This window comes from Pangasianodon hypophthalmus, chromosome 25 (assembly GCF_027358585.1).
Source record: "Pangasianodon hypophthalmus isolate fPanHyp1 chromosome 25, fPanHyp1.pri, whole genome shotgun sequence".
Classification (NCBI taxonomy): Eukaryota; Metazoa; Chordata; class Actinopteri; order Siluriformes; family Pangasiidae; genus Pangasianodon; species Pangasianodon hypophthalmus.
In genome coordinates this window covers 17,946,893-17,966,689 of record NC_069734.1, presented here as the reverse complement: position 1 = coordinate 17,966,689, position 19,797 = coordinate 17,946,893, and the positions used below count along the sequence as shown (strand labels likewise).

General features: G+C 38.0%; 1 protein-coding gene and 1 long non-coding RNA gene across 3 annotated transcripts; both read right to left on the bottom strand.

Moving 5' to 3' along the window:
- Positions 1 to 29: 29 nt before the first annotated feature.
- LOC128317456 (uncharacterized) lies at positions 30 to 4,819 on the bottom strand. 2 transcript variants are annotated; one of them, XR_008300971.1, is made up of 6 exons: positions 4,743 to 4,819; positions 4,202 to 4,278; positions 2,032 to 3,873; positions 1,730 to 1,828; positions 1,412 to 1,488; positions 30 to 1,178 (listed from the first exon to the last, which is right to left on the bottom strand). It is a non-coding gene; the product is annotated as an uncharacterized LOC128317456 (long non-coding RNA). The 2 variants fall into 2 exon arrangements; XR_008300970.1 differs by lacking the exon at positions 4,743 to 4,819 and having other exon boundaries at positions 4,202 to 4,377.
- Positions 4,820 to 7,817: 2,998 nt separating this feature from the next.
- Positions 7,818 to 19,134, bottom strand: LOC117595709 (uncharacterized). Its single transcript, XM_053229371.1, has 5 exons — positions 18,987 to 19,134; positions 18,531 to 18,881; positions 17,784 to 17,885; positions 9,326 to 9,402; positions 7,818 to 8,660 (listed from the first exon to the last, which is right to left on the bottom strand). Exons 1-5 carry the CDS (start codon positions 19,006 to 19,008, stop codon positions 8,586 to 8,588), a joined length of 627 nt encoding a protein of 208 aa, XP_053085346.1. The 5' UTR covers positions 19,009 to 19,134; the 3' UTR covers positions 7,818 to 8,585.
- Between the last annotated feature and the right edge of the window lie 663 nt (positions 19,135 to 19,797).

Sequence of the window (19,797 nt, the reverse complement as noted above, 5' to 3'; positions counted from 1 at the left end):
ATGTTGAGTGGGCCGGACAAAAAAAAATCATTTTAGTGAGCAGTAAGACATCAACAGCTCCTCTTAAATGTGTTCATTTATCTGCATTTATCTGAGAGATACATTCTGAATCCACACACTGAGCTGAACACACTCTATCTCCTACACAACACATGAACACACTGCAGTTCATTACTAAATGATGGCTTTATGGTGTCTGGTTGCTGTGAAACCCTTAATTTAGTTCTTTTAGAAAGAGACACAGTTACAGGGTTAAATGTTTAGTTTGTTAATGAAGGATTACATCATTAGCACATTCTGTCAGTAGCTGAGTTTACAGCCCTGAGTTTATTGCTCCAGTTTGCCCCCTAGTGGAACAACACACACTCAGTCTTTTTTCTTTTTTAAATCTTTTATTAGTCCAGTCCACACACACCAGGGGAGTCACTGCTACACTGTTTTATACACACACTCCTGCGTTCCTTTCTTTTTTCCTGCCTCTGTTCACAGACTAGAGGACGAGTGGAAAAACATGTCTGTAGGTGAACTGGCTGAGATAAACTGGGCCTAGATGTGAATGAGTGTGTGAATGTGTGTGTGTTTACACGCTTCATCACAGCAGCCCATCACTGATTAATTCCCTATAACAGCAGCACACAAAGTGTGTTATTCCTTACAGAAGAATAAAATAAGACACAGTGACACAGGAACAGGTTTGAAAGTGAGCCTTTGCTTGAAAGAACACACGCTTCATTCAGTAAACATTTGATCTGCAATGGCATTATGGCCTGGTGTTAAACACTTACAAAGACAGCAAGAGAAGATGTGCAGTAAAGCTCCAGCCATCTTCCCTTCTGAAACATTACACTATCAGCAGCAGCAGCTACATATGAGAAACATGGACAGAGGTTTAGTTTGATCATGTAGAGAAAAACTCGTGTGAGAATTTTACTGCAGAAGGTCACACTCTGAGAATGAGAAGCGGAAGATGGAGCTGTACGCCTTAGACGTGTGTGAGACGTGTTAGCATGCAGACTATAACTGCAATCGTTTAGCACAGCTTATGGAAAAAAAAACACAGTGAACAATGTGTGTGTGTGTTTGTGTGTTTATGTGCGTGTTTGTTACATCACAGTGTGAAATGGAATAAACTCCACCACAGTGTAGCTGCTTTCATTATGCGCTTTTGGTAACCAACTCTGTAAAAGAGCACAAAAGACATGAGCACTGTGTGTAGATTTGACTGTTAAATGCATTTAAAGTGTATTTTTCACTTACGAATATAACACACTGTACACACTAACACATATAACACACTGTACACATCAACACAAATAATACACTGTACACACTAAGACATATAATACACTGTACACACTAACGCTGTGTATTAACAGAGTGTTAAGTGTGTATTGCTATCCAGTGAATGTACCTGTGATCCGCTGACTTCCTGAAGCTTCACATCACAGTTTGGAGATTTGTTTTTTCCACAGCAGCTTACGATCGAGACTAAAACATCACAATGCATTCTGAATAAATCGAGCTGACTATAACACTGATCGAGAGATTTAACACACACACACATATATATATATATATACATATTATTGTACATTTGCTTCATACTACTAAAAAATTATTTATTCATATAAATGATAAAATATTTAAATAATAATTACAAAATGCAGGAAAGTTTACTATTAAAACATTACAATAGTAGAGATTACAACTGGAATATATTTACACTCACCTGTGACTCCAACAACAACAAGACAGATTATTATTCCGAGTATGATGAAGAGACTTCGCCAGAGTCCAGCGTCTTCACATTTATCTGCTGTCTGATTCTCTGGAAATGACATGGTGCACTTAATGCATGGTTTATGTACAAAGACACATTTTTTTGCAGTGTGTTATGTCAGACATAGAAGTGAAGGAAAAATAAGTAACAACAAATAAATTGTGCAATTTTAGAATTTTTATATCACAGAATTTAGTCTGAAATCTAAAAGGATTAAATTGCTTACAGAAATCTTAACTGAATAAACTCACCAGCTGAGTGATTCTGGATGTAAAGTCTGATTCCACTGCTGATGTCGGGAGGTGAACCAGTTTGAATACAATAATACACTCCTAATTCATTAGTACTGATGTTGTGTATAAATAAACTGCTGTTATATTGCAGTGAGAAAGTCTTGTTGAAGGTCGTGTTACTGTATTCTGCCTCCAGGCTTTTACTTGAGAAAGAGCGTAATATAAACAGTGGAGGTTCTGACGGCTTCATCAGGAACCAGTACACATCTTTTACAGACACCTCACACTTTAGAATCACATTTTGTCCCAAATCTACCGACTTCTCTGTGAAACTTTCTGCAGCTCCACAGCACATAACTAGATCTAGTTTAAAAAAAAAAAACCTGACTTGTGGTGATTTGCTGTTCGTTAAGAAGTAATACACAAATGCATGAATCAGGAATGTATTCATTAAATATGATCAGTGATTTAGCTAAAGGAAATAAACTTACAGAAGTGAATGTGGAGGATCTTCATGATGAAACTTGATCTCTGGTCACAAACTGTAAATTGTCAGTAAGGAAGCTTCAGACAAGAAGAAATTTAGAGCTACAGGAGTGAAGGGGAAGTGGCAGTTCAACTCACTCTGACCACAAGTTTTTTTTATCTCTTCCTGATGAAAAGACCAGAAATCACATTATATTTGTAGAAAAACATCTTCTCAAATCCCCAAACCATTTAGGTGAGATTTGACAAAAACAGTGAATTTATTTAGTGATAAACAATTATAAATCCATTCAGTTTAGTTTCTCTGGTATAGGGGATTGGTTAGGGTCGGGGTGTCGAACTCGTTTTAGGTAACGGCTCACGTTACACTTAGTCTAATGTCGAGTGGGCCGGACGAAAAAAAACACTTTACTGAGCAATAAGACATCAACAGCTCCTCTTAAATGTGTTCATTTATCTGCATTTATCTGAGAGATACATTCTGAATCCACAAACTGGAATAACAGACTCACTCTTTTTTTTTTTTTTTTTTAATCTTTTATTATTCTAGTCCACAAACACCAGGGGAGTCACTGCTACACTGTTTTATACACACACTCCTGCGTTCCTTTCTTTTTTCCTGCCTCTGTTCACAGACTAGAGGACGAGTGGAAAAACATGTCTGTAGGTGAACTGGCTGAGATAAACTGGCCCTAGATGTGAATGAGTGTGTGTGTGTGTGTGTGTATATTCTTCATCACAGCAGCCCATCACTGATTAATTCCCTATAACAGCAGCACACAGAGTGTGTTATTCCTTACAGAAGAATAAAATAAGACACAGTGACACAGGTACAGGTTTGAAAGTGAGCCTTTGCTTGAAAGAACACACGCTTCATTCAGTAAACATTTGATCTGCAATGGCATTATGGCCTGGTGTTAAACACTTACAAAGACAGCAAGAGAAGATGTGCAGTAAAGCTCCAGCCATCTTCCCTTCTGAAACATTACACTATCAGCAGCAGCAGCTACATATGAGAAACATGGACAGAGGTTTAGTTTGATCATGCAGAGAAAAACTCATGTGAGAATTTTACTGCAGAAGGTCACACTCTGAGAATGAGAAGCGGAAGATGGAGCTGTACACCTTAGACGTGTGTGAGAAGCGTTAGCGTGCAGACTATAACCGCAATCGGCAGTTACAGCGTTAGCGTGCAGACTATAACCGCAATCATGTAGCACAGCTTATGGAAAAAAAATACAATGACCAATGTGTGTGTGTGTGTGTGTGTGTGTGTGTGTGTGTGTGTGTGTGTGTGTGCTACATCACAGTGTGAAACGGAATAAACTCCACCACAGTGTAGCTGCTTTCATTATGCGCTTTTGGTAACCAACTCTGTAAAAGAGCACAAAGACATGAGGACAGTGTGTAGATTTGTCTGTTAAATGTGTTTAAAGTGTATTTTTTACTTACAAATATAACACACTGTACACATTAACACATAACAGTGTACACCAACACACATAAAACACTGTATACACTAACACATATAACACACTGTACATACTATCACATATTACACACTTTACACACTAACACATAACACACGGTACACACTAACGAATATAACACAGTGTACACACTAACGCATATAACACAGTGTACACACTAACGCTGTGTATTAACAGAGTGTTAAGTGTGTATTTCTATCCAGTGAATGTACCTGTGATCCACTGACTTCTTGAAGCTTCACATCACAGTTTGGAGATTTGGTTTTTCCACAGCAGCTTACGATCGAGACTAAAACATCACAATGCATTCTGAATAAACTCATGTCATTAATGAAACATATATACACAGTGAGGACTAAACGTCTGAGAGCTTTAGTGAAAATACTTCTCTTTTACATCCTTCTCTAATTTAGTACATTTTTCATTACAGATTAAATTCTCATCAACAACAAGAAATATCTGCTTGAATTTCAGAGTTTCTTAGTAATTGCTACGTCCCTCTTTAACTGTAGTGACAGAGTGCACTCGAGCTGACGTGGACTCCACACGGTTGTGTAAAAGCTGATCAATGTTGTACACTTACTTCTGTTTAAAGTTGCCTAGTGCAGAGTCTTTAATATTGAATATTTTGTTTCTATTTTCATTTTTAATGCTATTCTGTTTCATCAGTAATTCTGTTTCATCAGTCCACCCCATCACTGATTATTTTCCTATAACACTTCTACACAGTGTTTTATTCCTCACAAATCTCACCTGTGACTGCAACGACCACAACACAGTTCATCATTCCCGATATGATGAAGAGATTTCTCCAGAGTCTGATCTCTTCATCTTTACCAGCTGTCTGATTCTGAAGCACTTCAATCTTCCATGTCTGATTCACTGGAAATAGGATAAAGATCAGATAGTTAAACTTCATCATTAAATAAACCGCTCAGTTAAATTATAATAAAGTATTGATTTATCACACACACTTCCTGTAAATATAATAAATAAACTCACCAGCTGAGTGATTCTGGGTGTAAAGTCTGATTCCACTGCTGATGTCGGGAGGTGAACCAGTTTGAGTCTGAATACAATAATACACTCCTAATTCATTAGTACTGATATTGTGTATAAATAAACTGCTGTTATATTGCAGTGAGAAAGTCTTGCTGAAAGCCGGGTTACTGTATTCTGGCACCAGGATAATACTTGAGAAAGAGCGTAATATAAACAGTGGAGGTTTTGACGGCTTCATCAGGAACCAGTGCACATCTATTACAGACACCTCACACTTTAGAGTCACATTTTGTCCCAAATCTACCGACTTCTCTGTGAAACTTTCTGCAGCTCCACAGCACATAACTAGATCTAGCAAAAAAACAAACAAACAAAAAAAACAAACAAAACTGATTTGTGGTGATTCGCTGTTCGCTGTTCATAATGTATTCATTAAATATGATCAGTGATTTAGCTAAAGGAAATAAACTTACAGAAGTGAATGTGGAGGATCTTCATGATGAAACTTGATCTCTGGTCACAAACTGTAAATTGTCAGTAAGGAAGCTTCAGACAAGAAGAAATTTAGAGCTACAGGAGTGAAGGGGAAGTGGCAGTTCAACTCACTCTGACCACAAGTTTTTTTTATCTCTTCCTGATGAAAAGACCAGAAATCACATTATATTTGTAGAAAAACATCTTCTCAAATCCCCAAACCATTTAGGTGAGATTTGACAAAAACAGTGAATTTATTTAGTGATAAACAATTATAAATCCATTCAGTTTAGTTTCTCTGGTATAGGGGATTGGTTAGGGTCGGGGTGTCGAACTCGTTTTAGGTAACGGCTCACGTTACACTTAGTCTAATGTCGAGTGGGCCGGACAAAAAAAAATCATTTTAGTGAGCAGTAAGACATCAACAGCTCCTCTTAAATGTGTTCATTTATCTGCATTTATCTGAGAGATACATTCTGAATCCACACACTGAACTGAACACACTCTATCTCCTACACAACACATGAACACACTGCAGTTCATTACTAAATGATGGCTTTATGGTGTCTGGTTGCTGTGAAACCCCTAATTTAGTTCTTTTAGAAAGAGACACAGTTACAGGGTTAAATGTTTAGCTTGTTAATGAAGGATTACATCATTAGCACATTCTGTCAGTAGCTGAGTTTACAGCCCTGAGTTTATTGCTCCAGTTTGCCCCCTAGTTGAACAACACACACTCAGTCTTTTTTCTTTTTTAAATCTTTTATTAGTCCAGTCCACACACACCAGGGGAGTCACTGCTACACTGTTTTATACACACACTCCTGCGTTCTTTTCTTTTTTCTGCCTCTGTTCACAGACTAGAGGACGAGTGGAAAAACATGTCTGTAGGTGAACTGGCTGAGATAAACTGGGCCTAGATGTGAATGAGTGTGTGAATGTGTGTGTGTTTACAAGCTTCATCACAGCAGCCCATCACTGATTAATTCCCTATAACAGCAGCACACAGAGTGTGTTATTCCTTACAGAAGAATAAAATAAGACACAGTGACACAGGTACAGGTTTGAAAGTGAGCCTTTGCTTGAAAGAACACACGCTTCATTCAGTAAACATTTGATCTGCAATGGCATTATGGCCTGGTGTTAAACACTTACAAAGACAGCAAGAGAAGATGTGCAGTAAAGCTCCAGCCATCTTCCCTTCTGAAACATTACACTATCAGCAGCAGCAGCTACAAATGAGAAACATGGACAGAGGTTTAGTTTGATCATGTAGAGAAAAACTCGTGTGAGAATTTTACTGCAGAAGGTCACACTCTGAGAATGAGAAGCGGAAGATGGAGCTGTACACCTTAGACGTGTGTGAGACGCGTTAGCGTGCAGACTATAACCGCAATCGGCAGTTACAGCGTTAGCGTGCAGACTATAACCGCAATCATGTAGCACAGCTTATGGAAAAAAAATACAATGACCAATGTGTGTGTGTGTGTGTGTGTGTGTGTGTGTGTGTGTGCGCTACATCACAGTGTGAAATGGAATAAACTCCACCACAGTGTAGCTGCTTTCATTATGCGCTTTTGGTAACCAACTCTGTAAAAGAGCACAAAGACATGAGGACAGTGTGTAGATTTGTCTGTTAAATGTGTTTAAAGTGTATTTTTTACTTACAAATATAACACACTGTACACATTAACACATAACAGTGTACACCAACACACATAAAACACTGTATACACTAACACATATAACACACTGTACATACTATCACATATTACACACTTTACACACTAACACATAACACACGGTACACACTAACGAATATAACTCAGTGTACACACTAATGCATATAATACACTGTACACACTAACGCTGTGTATTAACAGAGTGTTAAGTATGTATTTCTATCCAGTGAATGTACCTGTGATCCACTGACTTCTTGAAGCTTCACATCACAGTTTGGAGATTTGGTTTTTCCACAGCAGCTTACGATCGAGACTAAAACATCACAATGCATTCTGAATAAACTCATGTCATTAATGAAACATATATACACAGTGAGGACTAAACGTCTGAGAGCTTTAGTGAAAATACTTCTCTTTTACATCCTTCTCTAATTTAATACATTTTTCATTACAGATTAAATTCTCATCAACAACAAGAAATATCTGCTTGAATTTCAGAGTTTCTTAGTAATTGCTACGTCCCTCTTTAACTGTAGTGACAGAGTGCACTCGAGCTGACGTGGACTCCACACGGTTGTGTAAAAGCTGATCAATATTGTACACTTACTTCTGTTTAAAGTTGCCTAGTGCAGAGTCTTTAATATTGAATAACAGATTCACTCTTCTTTTTTTTTTTTTTTAATCTTTTATTATTCTAGTCCACAAACACCAGGGGAGTCACTGCTACACTGTTTTATACACACACTCCTGCGTTCCTTTCTTTTTTCCTGCCTCTGTTCACAGACTAGAGGACGAGTGGAAAAAACATGTCTGTAGGTGAACTGGCTGAGATAAACTGGGCCTAGATGTGAATGAGTGTGTGAATGTGTGTGTGTTTACAAGCTTCATCACAGCAGCCCATCACTGATTAATTCCCTATAACAGCAGCACACAGAGTGTGTTATTCCTTACAGAAGAATAAAATAAGACACAGTGACACAGGTATAGGTTTGAAAGTGAGCCTTTGCTTGAAAGAACACACGCTTCATTCAGTAAACATTTGATCTGCAATGGCATTATGGCCCGGTGTTAAACACTTACAAAGACAGCAAGAGAAGATGTGCAGTAAAGCTCCAGCCATCTTCCCTTGAAACATTACACTATCAGCAGCAGCAGCTACATATGAGAAACATGGACAGAGGTTTAGTTTGATCATGTAGAGAAAAACTCGTGTGAGAATTTTACTGCAGAAGGTCACACTCTGAGAATGAGAAGCGGAAGATGGAGCTGTACACCTTAGACGTGTGTGAGAAGCGTTAGCGTGCAGACTATAACCGCAATCGGCAGTTATAGCGTTAGCGTGCAGACTATAACCGCAATCACTAAGCTTATGAAAAAAAAAAAAAAAAAACAGTGACCAATGTGTGTATGTGTGTGTGTGTGTGTGTGTGTGTGTGTGCTACATCACAGTGTGAAACGGAATAAACTCCACCACAGTGTAGCTGCTTTCATTATGCGCTTTTGGTAACCAACTCTGTAAAAGAGCACAAAAGACATGAGCACTGTGTGTAGATTTGTCTGGTAAATGTGTTTAAAGTGTATTTTTCTGCTTACAAATATAACACATTGTACAAAATAACACATATAACTCAATGTACACACTAACACACGTGTATATATATATATATATATATATATATATATATACATATATATATATATATATATATATATATATATATATATATATATATATATATATATATATACACACACACACTAACACACAAAACACACTAACACACATAACACACTGTACACATTAACACATATAACACAGTATACAATAACAAACATAACACACTGTACACACTAACATGTATAACACAGTGTATACACCAACACACCTAAAACACAGTATACACATAACACACTGTACACACTAATGCATATAAGACAGTGTACACACCAACACACATAACACACTGTACACATTATCACTTATAACACACTTTACACCCTAACACATACAACACACTACCATATAACACACTCTACAAAGTAACACATATAACACACCGTACTGTACACACTAACGCATATAACACAGTGTACACACTAACGCATATAACACACTGTACACACTAACGCTGTGTATTAACAGAGTGTTAAGTGTGTATTGCTATCCAGTGAATGTACCTGTGATCCATTGACTTCTTGAAGCTTCACATCACAGTTTGGAGATTTGGTTTTTCCACAGCAGCTTACGATCGAGACTAAAACATCACAATGCATTCTCAATAAACAGAGCTGACTGGAACACTGATTGAGAGATTTAAAACATTAGATATATATATACAGTCAGGTCTGGAAGTATTTGGACAATGACAAATGAGTTTTTGTGATTTTGCCTTTATACACCACTACAATGGATTTGAAATAAAACAATCAAGATGTGATCAAAGTGTAGACTTTCAGCTTTATTTTAAGAGGTTCCACAAAAATATGGCATTTACCATTTAGGAATTACAGCCATTTTCAACAAAGTACCTCCATTTTCAGGGGCTCAAAGGACAAAGTGACCTAATTGTAAATATAACCATAATTTTAATACTTGGATGAAAATCCTTTGCAGTCAATGACTGCCTGAAGTCTGGAGCCCATGTTCTCAAAACTCAAATTCTGAGTTTCCTCCCTAGAGATGCTTTGCCAGGTCTTCACTGCAGCCACCTTCAGTTGCTGCTTATTTGTGGGTCTTTCTGCCTTCAGTCTTGTCTTCAGTAAGTGAAAAGCATACTCTATCGGGTTGAGATCAGGTGACTGACTCGGCCATTGAAGAATATTCCATTCCAAAAAGTCGTGAGGTGCTTTCGCAGTATGTTTAGGGTCATTATCCACCTGCACTGTGAAGTGGCGTCCTATCAGTTTGGTAGCATTTGGCTGAATGTGAGGAGAGAGTACAGCCCTATACACCTCAGAATTCATCTTTCTACTTCTGTCAGCAGTCACATCATCAATAAACACCAGTGAGCCCGTTCCATTGGCAGCCATACATGCCCATGCCATAACACTGCCTCCACCATGTTTGACACATGATGTGGTATACTCTGGATTATGAGATGTTCCTTTCTTTCGCCATACTTTTCTCTTCCCATCATTCTGGTACAAGTTAATCTTGGTTTCATCAGTCCAAAGAATCTTATTCCAGAACATGGGAGGCTTTTTTAGATGTTTTCTGGCAAAGTCTAATCTGGCTTTCCTGTTCTTGAATGTTACCAGTGGTTTGCACCTTGCTTTAAACCCTCTGTAACCCAGAGTATTCTTGACTTCTGTTGATGTTGTGAAGGGGTTTTTCTTCACTAAGGAAAGGATTCTGCGATCATCCACATTCATCCACATCCGTTGTCTTCCGTGGTCTTCCAGGCCTTTCAATGTTGTTGAGCTCACCAGTGCTTTCTTTCTTTCTAAGAATGTACCCAACTGTTGATTTGGCCTCACCTAAGGTTTTTGCTATCTCTTACAGATTTATTTTGCTTTTTCAGCCTAATGATAGCCTCCTTCACTTGCATTGAGATCTCCTTGGACTTCATACTGGTAGCTCCAGTTGAACAGCTGCCAAATGCCAACTCAATACCTGATATCAACTCCAGACCTTTTATCGGCTTCATTTGTCTTGAAGTAACAAGGGAATGGACTGCACCTGGTCAGTTAACTTCTTGTCAGTCAATTGTCCAAATACATTTGAGCCCCTGAAAATGGAGGTACTTTGCTTAAAATGGCTGTAATTCCTAAATGGTAAATGCAATATTTTTCTGGAACCTCCTAAAATAAAGCTGAAAGTCTACACTTCGATCACATCTCGATTGTTTTATTTCAAATCCATTGTAGTGGTATATAAAGGCAAAATCAGAAAAACTCTGTCATTGTCCAAATACTTTCAGATCTAACTGTACTATATATATATATATATATATATATATATTCGGTGTAAAGGTATGCAGTGTCATGTGACTGCAGTTAGGCCTGACTTTCCGGTGTTGTTAAAATGATTATTACATTTAATTAGCATCTAATAAGCGATTTAATGTGTTATTAGCACTAGAAATGGGCCTGTAGAAGGTAGAGAGACAGATGTACAGAAAGAGAGAGACACTGAGACTGACATATAGAGAGAGAGAGAGAGAGAGAGAGAAAGAGAGGGACACAGACAGATGTACAGAAAGAAGGAGACACTGAGACTGACACTCACAGAAAGAGAGAAAGAGAGAGAGAGGGACAGACACAGACAGACAGATAAAGAGACAGACAGATGTACAGAAAGAGAGACACAGAGACAGATAGAGACAGACAGATGTACAGAAAGAGAGAGACCCTGAGACTGACAGAACTCCTTTAAAGACTAGTTTGCTTTTTTGGAAGATTTTTAACCAGAAGATTTTTGTTTTAAGGAGCACAAATCATGCCTGGAAATACTGCGTCCATGAAAATAATTTATAGATAAACATCTAATCTATAATAGACAGTTCATAAAATGTATTATTAGCCTGTATTATCAGAGTTTTTTTTCTGCAGGTGTTTTTGGAGCCCAGCTGACGGTGCTGTGTAGCCCCCAGTATGTGAACTTCAGGCCGGCAAAATGGCCGCTAGCTGGAGAGAAGATCCCGGACCTGGTGACTCTCAGTCCACGAGGTATGCCGGATATAAACCATTAAAAATGAACCAACGGTTGTTTCCCTATAAGTTTGTACGGCACATTTAATCTTGACATGTTCTTGTGTTATGTGTTCATCTCACACTTATTGTTCAAACACAGTGCACTACAGATAGGTGAGAAGGTTAAGATGGATATCTTGGTCAAACTCTGAGGAGCTTCTTTAGCTGCATGTGTGTAACTGTATCTACTCATGTCTGGTTTTGATTTCCACGCTTCTTATTAGATGAAAGAACATTGAAAATGATTTTGCTTGTAAATACTGTGGCCTTGTTTGCATTGGCCTTGTAGGATTTAAAGTGATATTCAAGTGATTTCTTTCTGTGTGTGTGTGTGTGTGTGTGTGCGCAGGATCTTGATTGGCCAGGCTTAGCGGCAGGATCCCTGTTCCAGCGTCCTCGTGCCAACGCCTTGATCGCCGTCCGTGGCATTGACAGTTTAGATCTTCCCTCTAATGTCTCCTCTTATCCACTGGAAAACGTGAGCGTTTTAATCCTGATGCGGTTTTAAGAAAGTATAGAGTCGAAGCCCATCAGTGTGATTCAAAGCCACTTTGTTTTAAACATTCTGTTTCATTGGAATTTTTTTACATTTTCTCTGTACTGTAGAAAAACATATTGATGTAAGTGGAGTGATAGATATATAGTTAGATAGAGATGTCAGTTTCTGTTAAGTAAACGAGTGTCCTTGAAGGTTCACCTCACCTGAGGACTTCCCCTGCAGTTATTTCCTTTATTTTCTTCCTCTATAAACTTCTTTTATTTTTACGGTCATGAGACTCTTAGCATGGTTTCCTGTGTTTTTTTTTTTTCCGTCTCTGTGTTTTACTAATATTTCCCACCTGCTCTGTCTCAGACGGTGCCCATTTCATGTTCTCTCTTTCTGTCTCTCTCCCTCTGTCTCTCTCTCAACCTCCCCTCCCCCTCTCGCTCTCTCTGTCTCTCTCTCCATTCGTCTCTCTCTCTCTCTGTAGCTAATGAGACACAAGCACTTGGCTAAGGACCAGGCTCCTGATCTGTTCTCTCTGGAGCTGGCCGGTATGGAGGAGCTCGCCCGGCGCTACGGCACAGATTCCCCTCAGTTCCAGGACACCCGAGAGATTCTGGTAGCTGCGCTGCAGAAGGTGAAAAACCACACCACATGCTTTCAGATCCTACTTCATGTGGTTGAATGGGGGAAGCTCTTCCTAAACCTGCACGTGCACGCCGTCACGTTTGCCACAAACACCCTTGAAAGCGTCAAAAAGAGTAAATAACATTCGCTCCCAAACTGAAGCAAATTAGTGGCAACACAATGCCAAGACAAACTGACTAGCAAGTGTGACTAGTGAGACTTCTGAACCAGGGGAATTAGGCGTTTAGTTTGTGTGGCCTTAAAGGAGCGGTGAATAAAGACTTTTCTAGCGTGTCTGAAAGTTCATAAGACCGCTGTTCACCACTATGGGGGAGGGGCTTCTGTAACCATTCTGGAAACTGTGTTTTTTGTGGTTTCGTCATAGTGGGACACGTACACCAAGCTGTCTATCACTGCTACACCAAACAGTGCGGCTCACAGACAAACCTGATCCCAGGACTTCTCCTATCCCAGCTGAGCGCGTTTCACTTTCCTGTCGTAACTCTAGGAGGAGTTTCTCTGGAGGTCATCAGGCAGTGACTTGATGCACACACTTGTTAAAATACTACTCGTAATTCAGATAAACCATTCTGAGACCATCTGTTTGATTTGATGTTAAAACTCTGCTGAGTTTCCGTCTTACAGTGAAAGTAAGCAGCAGACAGATTTAATGGCGGCATGTAAATTTAAAGTAAACTTTCACATAACGGTTGGCCAAACACAGCCAAGGGTGCCAATACTTTTAATCTTCATTGAAAATGAAGGTGTTTGAGTGCAAACCTTACAAAATGCACACAAGCAGTCATGCATATTTTTGTGGCTGAATCTCAAATATCTTTGTACGCTATGCGCGAGGTCAGTAGGTAGCGCGTTCAGGTCTTGTACCTTATGAACAGCACAAAGTAAACAGGAAGATATTTAGGATTTGTTCTAATTAGAAAATGGCAGATTTGGATAATAGAAGAAATGTAAGATCTGTAGCTAAACAGTGATGTAGATAAATAAGTAAGAATGAATCTGAAACATAACGTATATAGCCTCTACACTACTGAATATTTTTATGCCAGTAAAAAAGTGACTCCAAGCATTAATCAAGATGTCTTTGACTCTTACATTCGACCAATCGATGGTCTGCACTGTTTTGTAGCTCCGCCCACATGTCTCTGCCCAGCTTGCATGGTACTTCAGCAAGACGACTAACCAAGTTCAGCACAGGTGCTTAATTTAGCGCAGTGGAATTACCCACAAAATGTGTGATTATGGGTTGCAGTCAAGTTGCAGGTGAAGATTCAGATGGTTCGGAGCTTGGAAACATTGCACCTCACAGTAACCGCATAAATAGGAAGTGGCTAGTTAGATGTGAATAGGAACGTATGGTCAGAGCATGCTAAACCCACAGCGAGCAGTTCACATCACACGCAAACACACATTTACATATGTTTCTTTTCTCTTCATTTTCTATAACTTTAACGTGTAACACCCAAACCAAAGCTGACCTCATTTCTGCTTTAATTTAAGACACAAAAGCTTGCATGCACTCGGAGGCATGTTTACTGCAAGGTGTGTTGCAGCTCTGATCTGCTGCGACCATGCAGATGCATGCCCACGTTTTCCAACACGTGGTCAGTGCAGTAACATGAGAACCTGCTTCGTGTTTTCACATCTGTCTCAAAATGCATGCTTACTATTGAGTGTCCAGTCAGAGGTAAAGCTTTAACACTAATTCTGTTATTACGATAAGCTCTGCTTAAGATTTAGCGCTTTAAGATGAATGCTCATAAATAAATGCACCCTTTTGATATCATTCTAGGCGATTAAAGCACTCTGTGTCTGTCTGGTAAATCACACCATCCTTTTAAAACCAAAAGAGGGTTTGTAATGAAGCAAAATTTTAGCTCACATTAACCCTAAATGGTTTTGATGAACTTGTTTGTTTCCAGAGTAACCCGGGAAGCCCCTACAATCTGGCCTACAAGTACAACTTTGAATACGCCGTAGTGTTTAACATCGTGCTGTGGCTCATGATCGTGTTGGCTCTCGCCGTCATCGTCATCTCGTACAACCTGTGGAACATGGACCCGGGCTACGACAGCATCATCTACAGGATGACCAATCAGAAGATCCGCATGGACTAACCGTGCATTCCGTCAGTGTTGCTGCGTATTTTGTGTGTCTGTGTGTCTGTATGTGTGTATATACAGGTTTCTCACTTCCATCCATCCCATACATCGAGTTTATTGTGTATATACCTCTACAACGTCAGTTTGTGAATATTTAGGATGAAGAATATTTATTGATGCCTGCTGTTTTATCGAAAATCTAAATGAATGTATATATATATATATACAGCGGATGAGCGAGTGAATGAGACGTATGTATTTAGCATTCATTAATAGCACGCTGGCTTTAGTTCATTGTTGAGTGAGTGCGCTGCTGTGGAATTGTGCGAAATCTTCACGCTAGTGTTGTGATCACGTGTGGTGCTGTGTATCGTGTTCCTGATCGAGCTACATGTTGAATCATCTGTATTTATTGTTTTTTTTTTATTTCCTGATACACTGGACCATAATATCTGATACTGATGGGTATATGGGTGAGGCGTTATACTAAAATTGCATGCAGTAAAACTTCGCCAAGGTGTGACATTAAAACTAGGAAATCATTGACGTGATTTTATTTTTGGAAATATTGAAATCAAACATAGATAGAAATTTTTTTTTTTATCTGACATGCAGTGAGTTGTGCTGATAGAAAGACAAAATGATAGAGGTGATATATTATGAAAAACATGTAGTGATGTAATTTAATGATTTTGATCGGTTAACCTCAACTCTCTATCGAGGAAAAAAAATTGTCTGAGACAGTTGAGGATGTTGCACAAACTGAATATGTGAATTTTTTTTTTTGCTTCGCAGCTGTGACAACATGCATCACAGACTCGTGATGTTTAGGAGAGGAGTAATTGTTTCCCATTTATAAAGGTTATAGTATGTGGGGTTTAAGTATACTGTCCCATTCAATTTATTTAATCTACATTTGCTTAATAATCTCACTTTTAAATAAATAATCTTAAAATATTCCTTGCAAAATAGTCCATACTTACAAATCCTAGTTCAAAATGCTAATATATTATCAATGTCACTTAGAGTTTTCTGCTACAATTCACTGTTCAAACTTTGGGAGGCGGGGCTTGGGAAGCACGTGTGAAATCAAGTAACCAATTAATAACTGACTCCGCCTCTTTTCTTAAATGGAATGAAACCAAACTGTGGAAAAAAATTACAGTCCAAGTTATCTAAGATGGCTGCTCATATAACATTCCGGTGTTCAGACACTGAATGTATGTAGTTCCATGCAACCATCAGACAAAAGATTACTTTGGAGTAAAAGTAGCTTTTTTTAGTGCTATTTTTAAAGGATGTGTGGTTTGTGATCAATAAGGAAAAGAGCAATATGTGCAGCTTGTCAAAACTCTGCATAACAAACAGAGCAGGCGAGCTGCAGATATTTTATCACTTTATTTCATTACACTGTCATTTAAATGTAACACTTGGCTAAAGGTCATAACCTGTCATTTCCAATCTCTGACTAGGAAAAACGAAAGAAAACGCTCCCTCAACTCAGAATTCCTGCTGATCGACTCGTCTCCTCGACCAAGTTCAGCAAGTAACATCAACTCAAAATAGCTGTTCACAGCTTCAGCATCAGTAAACAAACAGCATCAGTAAACTAATTCTTACCTTTAAATGAGTATTGGTTTAAATGATTAAATGGTTTATAGGTAAATATACGTTGCTCATCGCAGTTAGCTGGCATTGAGGAGTTCATGGTTTTTCACTTTGTAGCTCGAATGCACAGAAGTCGGAAATTATTTAACTTCCAACATCCCACACTACCGAGGTAAGTCGAAATGCAGCATAATGGTTCCTCAGTTTTTAAACTGAAACACTGCCAGTGCATTATGGGAAATCTCACTTCAGTGATTTGAATCTTCCAAATCATCTCTTTAGGTGACTCTAACAATGAGAGTTTTGTTTTGCAACTCGAAAAGAACTTAGAAAAGCACTTTAGACCTTTTCTATGAATTTAGACCTTAAAAAATTCTAAAAAGATTTGTTCATGCTTGAATCAATTTATCTTATTTTACAAATTTGAAATCAAACATAGAGCAAATGGAGCGATAGTCAGGATTTCATTAATCTGTCTTTATTATATGTATGAACGAGGCCTGTGTGTCAATAACTATTAATAATAAATTATATGAATTATAACATTGATTAAGCAACAATACCATTTTAGAACTAGAAATGCAATGTTATATATTTCTTGTATTTTCTCCTGTATAAAGAACTGTTATTATGATGAAATTAGATTAACTTGTATCAAAACTGTAGGAAATAAATCACTTAAGGTCAACAGACAATCTTAGCTTCAGGTGGTTTAGACTTCTAGGCCTATCTAACAGGAGAAAATACCTTTATTTTATTTAACTGAAACTGCATTGTACAGTAATATGGCCAAATATTATCAGGTACAGTTACTGCGTACACGAGGTTTATTCTGCACAGTAAATACATTATACCTACATAAATATATCACAAACATGCCATTTAAAAAAGTCATTTTGGAATTACTAGACTGTAGATCTGAATATCTGGTGCAGAATTGTTGTATGAAAACCTTTTAGTAATTTAATTTAAGGTCAATAGAGAATGCTAAGACTATTAGAGTGATCAGAATTACAGATTTATATTTTCAGTTGTGCAGAAGTACACTCTCAGTATATTCTCAATTACTGCCACATCACCAGAATACACAGTAAATTAAACCCACCTGTAACTGCAACGACCAGAGCACAGTTCATTATTCCTGATATGATGAGAATCGGCATGAGGCTGCTTTCTTTATCTTCATGTTTATCCGCTGTCTGATTCTCTGGAAACAATTTGAAAAATATCACACAGTTTGGACTTCATGTTAAACAAAGTACTCAGTTTATCCACAACATGTTTTGTCTGGTATGTTTTATATCAGACAGGGCTGAAGGTCTAGATCAGGAATTCTCAAAGGTTCTATGTAGAGACCACTTTAGATGTAAAATCAAATTCCAAGGACGCCGTCAATACAGATTTAATTCATTTTAGGCTTATTCAATGTGTAATAATATTTCATAATATTAATATTTCTTGGCACTGTAGAGATTTCTATTTTTCAACATTCCTCTGACAGATTTAAGGTAACAGCTATTCCATTCAATTGACCAGTCAAACAGGCTAGTAAGACAATAATATACTGTATATAATAACTTGGATAATGGAGAGTTGTATCTCACATAATTAAAAAAAATCTCAGATCACTTTGAGAACCACTGATCTGTAAAGACAACACAATACTATAAAATTAGATCTATAAAATAATAGTAGAAATGTTTCTGAATTCTTGGTGCATCTCAAAAGAAGTGTGTACAGAAACACATAATTTATATTAGAGTTAATATAAAACAAAAGTTGCTTCAGTTGAAAACCTGTTCAACGGGGCTATTAAAGGATATTACTGTAATTTTGCTTTCAGTAAACTCACCAGCTGAGTGATTCTGGGTGTAAAGTCTGATTCCACTGCTGATGTCAGGAGGTGAACCAGTTTGAGTCTGAATACAATAATACACTCCTAATTCATTAGTACTGATATTGTGTATAAATAAACTGCTGTTATATTGCAGTGAGAAAGTCTTGTTGAAGGTCGTGTTACTGTATTGTGCCTCTAGGCTTTTACTTGAGAAAGAGCGTAATATAAACAGTGGAGGTTTTGACGGCTTCATCAGGAACCAGAACACATCTCTTACAGACACCTCACACTTTAGAGTCACATTTTGTCCCAAATCTACCGACTTCTCTGTGAAACTTTCTGCAGCTCCACAGCACACAAGTAGATCTAGTCAAGAAAAAAAAAACACACATATTAATGGATTAGAATCCACTCATCTGTTCAAGGAGACAAATGAATCATAAGGTAAAATAAATGCTGAACTTTACTCACAGAACCAAAATACAATCTTCATGCTGAAGCTGAACACTGTTCTCAAGCACTCTGAAATCGTTCTGCTTCAGTCAGGAAACACTTCAGTTGTGTTTTAGATGCAGGAGAGCGGAAGCGCTCTGACCACAACTTTTTTCTAAAATCTCCTCCACTCTTTATGTGCAGAAAAACACCCTCATGCACACACACAGCATTAAAGTATGAATTTACAAGAAAAATACAAGCCATTCACAACTGATCACTTACCTTGTATACCACAGTGTTGTTGAATGCTCGATTCTGAGTGGCTGATTAATTTTTTCTATAATGTACTTCAGCTCTAAACTCACATTTATATTGTACTAACTTTACTGTAAGGAGACATTTATTTAACATTTATGGAAGGAGTCTCCAGTGTTAGCACTTTGTAACAGTCAGAGGTAACACTGTAACTTTGAGTTTTAACTTTAAGTGAGAGTAAAAAGACGCTGGTGAGGAACTTTTTATAGCTGTTACTACATAAGTGACAACAGGAACCAACGTGTTCTGTGGATTTTTCACAACATTAAATGTAACTATACACAGATAAAATGTATGAAAGAATGTCAGGATTAGTGCCAAGAGTGTAGGACTACAGTCCCCATCAGCCACTGCACACCACATGTTCATGTCACACACTGAGTCACATGATCACAAGCACCTGAACCACGTTTATGGACAATGAGCACCAGTATATAAGTCATGTTTGTATAGCACTCTTTGTCTGTCATCTGTTGTGAGTAGCATGGTTGTTAGATCATGCCATGCTCATGCACATTTCATGCCTGGCAAG

What these genes read in the sequence shown, in the direction of transcription:
- LOC117595709 (XM_053229371.1), bottom strand. Translation starts at nt 19,008, where the DNA reads ATGAAGATTGTATTTTGGTTCT. An exon ending in CACCCAGAATCACTCAGCTG is followed by an intron (nt 17,886 to 18,530) that starts GTGAGTTTACTG and finishes AATTGTTTCCAG; the next exon opens with AGAATCAGACAGCGGATAAA. An exon ending in AAGAAGTCAATGGATCACAG is followed by an intron (nt 8,661 to 9,325) that starts GTACATTCACTG and finishes GCTCTTTTACAG; the next exon opens with AGTTGGTTACCAAAAGCGCA.